This window comes from Ovis aries, chromosome 1 (genome assembly GCF_016772045.2).
Source record: "Ovis aries strain OAR_USU_Benz2616 breed Rambouillet chromosome 1, ARS-UI_Ramb_v3.0, whole genome shotgun sequence".
In the NCBI taxonomy this organism is placed as follows: domain Eukaryota; kingdom Metazoa; phylum Chordata; class Mammalia; order Artiodactyla; family Bovidae; genus Ovis; species Ovis aries.
The window spans coordinates 163,406,525-163,410,692 of record NC_056054.1 but is presented as its reverse complement, the minus strand read 5'-3'; the positions used below and the strand labels follow the sequence as shown (position 1 = coordinate 163,410,692).

Below are 4,168 nucleotides of genomic sequence, written 5' to 3'. Positions count from 1 at the left end.
GAAATGTCTATTTAGTTCTTTGGCCCATTTTTCTATTGGGTCATTTATTTTTCTGGAATTGAGCTGCATGAGTTGCTTGTATATTTTTGAGATTAGTTGTTTGTCAGTTGCTTCATTTGTTATTATTTTCTCCCATTCCAAAGGCTGTCTTTTCACCTTGCTTATAGTTCCTTTAGTTGTGCAGAAGCTTTTAAGTTTAATTAGATCCCATTTGTTTATTTTTGCTTTTATTTCCTGTATTGTGGAAGGTGGGTCATAGAGGATCCTGCTGTGATTTATGTCGGAGAGTGTTTTGCCTATGTTCTCCTCTAGGAGTTTTATAGTTTCTGGTCTTATGTTTAGATCTTTAATCCATTTTGAGTTTATTTTTGTGTATGGTGTTAGAAAGTGTTCTAGTTTCATTCTTTTACAAGTGGTTGACCAGTTTTCCCAGCACCACTTGTTAAAGAGATTGTCTTTACTCCATTGTATATTCTTGCCTCCTTTGTCAACGATAAGGTGTCCATAGGTGTGTGGATTTATCTCTGGGCTTTCTATTTTGTGTCATATCCTTTTAAATGTTTCCCAAACTGATAGATCTTCCCCTCATACAATAGAAGTAAAATAAATAAAGCCAAAAATAATTAATTTCACATATTTTAAATTGAAATAAGTGAAATATATTTCTTAAGATTATTAGGTTTGCAATTTTTTCTGTTGAATGTCCATTGCCCCTTCCTTTCACTCAGATGTTTGCATGTCTTTTATGAATTATAGTAGTTTCTTATAAATGTGTTAACCATTTTCTTTCTTTCATAAATATCTTCAATTTTTTGTATTTTATGTGGCTATTAACTCTGCTGTTTTATTATTATGTAAAGGTTTTAAAATTTATATAGTCATTGTAAGAGGAACAATGCAGGAAAACAAAGACTTTGCCCACTAGTTAAGGAGAGAAATTTAATTTAGTAAACAGTTCAAAAGTATTGTTAAATCAAAAAGTCAAACAGAATAGTAAGGCAGCTCAGATATTACTATTAGTGAGGAGTTTCTACAAGGGTGAGTGGTTAGTTAACATAATCTATGATTTCACACACATGAGCAACTTTCTTACAGTAGGTAGACTCAGTGATTAGATGCAACTTGTGCTTAGAGACACTCTCTTTAGCAGTGGAAGAGGGGAGAAACATTATGGGTTTTCCCCCGTCTTTAGTTACACTGCTCCTCATTGTCCAAATGTAGATAGAAGACATTTGAAAGGGAAGGAGTCTGAATTTGACAGTGGTCCTTAATTATAAAATAAATACAGGAAAGGAAGTGGGAAAATGGATTGAGGGCAAAAAGGGAAATGAAAGAATGATCAAAGAATGACATGCATCAGTTAATCTGCTTATTATTTCTAGGTTTGGCATTTTGGTAATAAACCCTTTTCCTGACTTGTCAATGTGTGGAATTTTTACTGTGGAAAGACATGAAAAATCTTGTCTAACTATTTGGTAGGTAACATATATGAAAGTTTTGGTTTAGTGCCTAGCAGTTGGTAGGTTCTCAGTAAATTATTTCTTTCATAATAGTCCATGTAAGGATCAATACATGCTTTTGTTTATAAATGTAGAATTATTAATATTTTCTGTCTCAATTATGTGTGATCAGCATCTCCAGGTTTTTGTTAATGCTATCCATGCATTAATACTCTTAATTGGAATCAGCCCAGGATAGAGATATTCATAATAATAAGCAAGTCAAATAGTAATATGAGAGGAAGAAACATTTATTTAATTAATATATTTAGTAATTAGACTGTCATATATGATGGGCTGCCAGTCAAAAGCAAACAGCATGAAAATATCAAATACATAAGGGTATCAATATAAGTAGCAACGTATTCAACTACAGATTGATAAATCAACAATAAATTAAAATACTCTATTTCAGAAAAGTTGATAGAAAATTGACTAACAATAAAGAGGAAAGTGTTGATTAAGAAATAAATATTTTATGTGAATTCATATTCAAATAGAATATCTTAAACTCAAAATTTATATTCAAATGGAAATATATAGCTTACTTCTGTCACACGGTATTGCCTAAGAAGGAATTATTTTTTGAGAACTTGAGGTATGAGGAGTTTGTTAGATTATGGCTTCCAATTGCAGAAATTTACCAGCAATATTAAGGCAATATGAAGGCAACTGTTGTATATAACTTCTAGTTCTAGGATTTGTTGAAAATTGTAACTATTATACTCTGAAACTAATAGTAACTGTTGGAACTAATCATAGTGGAACACAGTTTTGTGTTACTCAAGAGTACTCTTATGTTACTCAAGATTAATTATTTAGTTTATCCCTGATGAAAACTAGTAACATATTTTGGAGTACATTTTAGCAGAAAGTCTCTTTTCTGAACTTGTTTATTCAGCTCAGAAACTAGTCATGTGTTAATAATTTGATATTTTATATTGAAAGTTGTTATTTCCCATTTTTCTCAATATTCTTTGATTTTGAAAAAAGTTTTCTCAAATTGCAATCGGCTGTCCACATGGCATGGTAATTGTTTCAGAATGTTATGATATGTTCATAATTTTTTTCATAACATTTATTACTTCCTTATTTCTTAAACTATAAATAAAAGGGTTTAATAAAGGAATAACTAGAGTATAAAAAATAGCAACAGGTAAATCTTTATCTTCTTCATTAACTGAATTTGGTCGAATGTATGTAAAGAGAAGAGAACCATAGAATATTGAGACAGAGAGAAAGTGGGATGCACAAGTAGATAAAGCTTTCTTTCTTCCTTCTTTAGATTTCATCTTGAAAATTGTGAAAATGATATAAAGGTAAGAAATTATTACTATGGTAATAGTGAATATTTGAACTGATCCTCCAAAGATAAATATCATTAATTCATTGATATAAGGGTCCACACAGGAGAGTCTGTATAATGGAAGAACATCACAAAAAAAGTGATTGATTTGATGAGACCCACGGAAAGTTAACCTAAACAGAAACCCTACGTGAATCATAGAATGCAGGTTTCCAGCTACGTACGCCCCTGTGGTCATCTTAATGCAGAGTTTCTGTGACATCATGATGTGGTACTGCAATGGTTTGCAGATGGCCACAAAGCGATCATAAGCCATTGCTGCCAGGAGAAAGGAGTCTGCACTTTCAGCAAGACAGAGAAAATAAAATTGTGCCATGCATTCATAGAGAGAAATCATCTTGTCCTTAGAAAAGAAGTTCTCCAACATTTTGGGGGTAATGGCACAGGAACAACAGGAATCCATCAGAGCAAGATTACCCAGGAAGATGTACATTGGTGTGTGAAGACGTTGCTCTGTTACTATCAACGCCACCAGGCCAAGATTCCCCACCATGGTGATCAGATAGATGATAAAGAACACCAGAAACAGAAGAATCCTCAGATCTGGGTGTTCTGTAAATCCTATGAGGATAAATTCAGTTGCCAAGGAGCAGTTATCCTCAGCCATCTCTACCTTGTTTGTTGAGATAAGAATTATGGAAATATAAGATTCTAATTTAGAGCATGTATTATTTTATCTTCAGAATTTTTATTTTTACAACAAGGAGAGGAGCTTCTTCTTCAGATTCTCCTACTGTCTCTGTGATACAGGCACACAGACTTCTAAGGGACATATGTTCCCTTAACATGTCAGCTTCTATGACCTCAAATCTAAAACTCAGGTTCATGAGACTGTTTTGATAATTCCAGGGAGGATGCTTACAGTGGGAAAAGTTTGTCTTTATGAAATTGCACAAGTACAGTGTACAAATTTAAGATATCCATATTTGGTTCAGTGTCCTCAAATAAGTTCAGTGTCAGTATTTAAAATTTTTTAGAATAATTTTAAAATCAATTTTTCTTTATATATATTTTTTTCATTGAGCAAAAGTTTTCATATAATCTCCCAGTGGAATGCCTGTTTGAAAACAAAATACAGTAGACAGCTTAAAGGTTTGCCTTAGGAGTTGCACAAAGATTACTAAGATTAAGGGGAGGACTATTCCCTACTCAATTTTAAAAACAGTAATCTTTGGTAGCTAAGGAATTAAATATCCATTGATTAGCATGTCTTTTATTCCTTTTCCTAGTGTCATACCTATTTCCATAAATACTGACTCTGTCCACGATTATTTCTGGTGCTTTTGCCCATATATCTAAATCA

The 4,168-nt window shown here is 32.5% G+C and overlaps 1 protein-coding gene across 1 annotated transcript; it reads right to left on the bottom strand.

Moving 5' to 3' along the window:
* Positions 1–2,545: 2,545 nt before the first annotated feature.
* On the bottom strand, positions 2,546–3,472 carry LOC106990261 (olfactory receptor 5K1-like). The gene has a single exon (XM_015091805.2). The coding sequence runs from the start codon at positions 3,470–3,472 to the stop codon at positions 2,546–2,548; it is 927 nt and encodes a 308-aa protein (XP_014947291.2).
* Between the last annotated feature and the right edge of the window lie 696 nt (positions 3,473–4,168).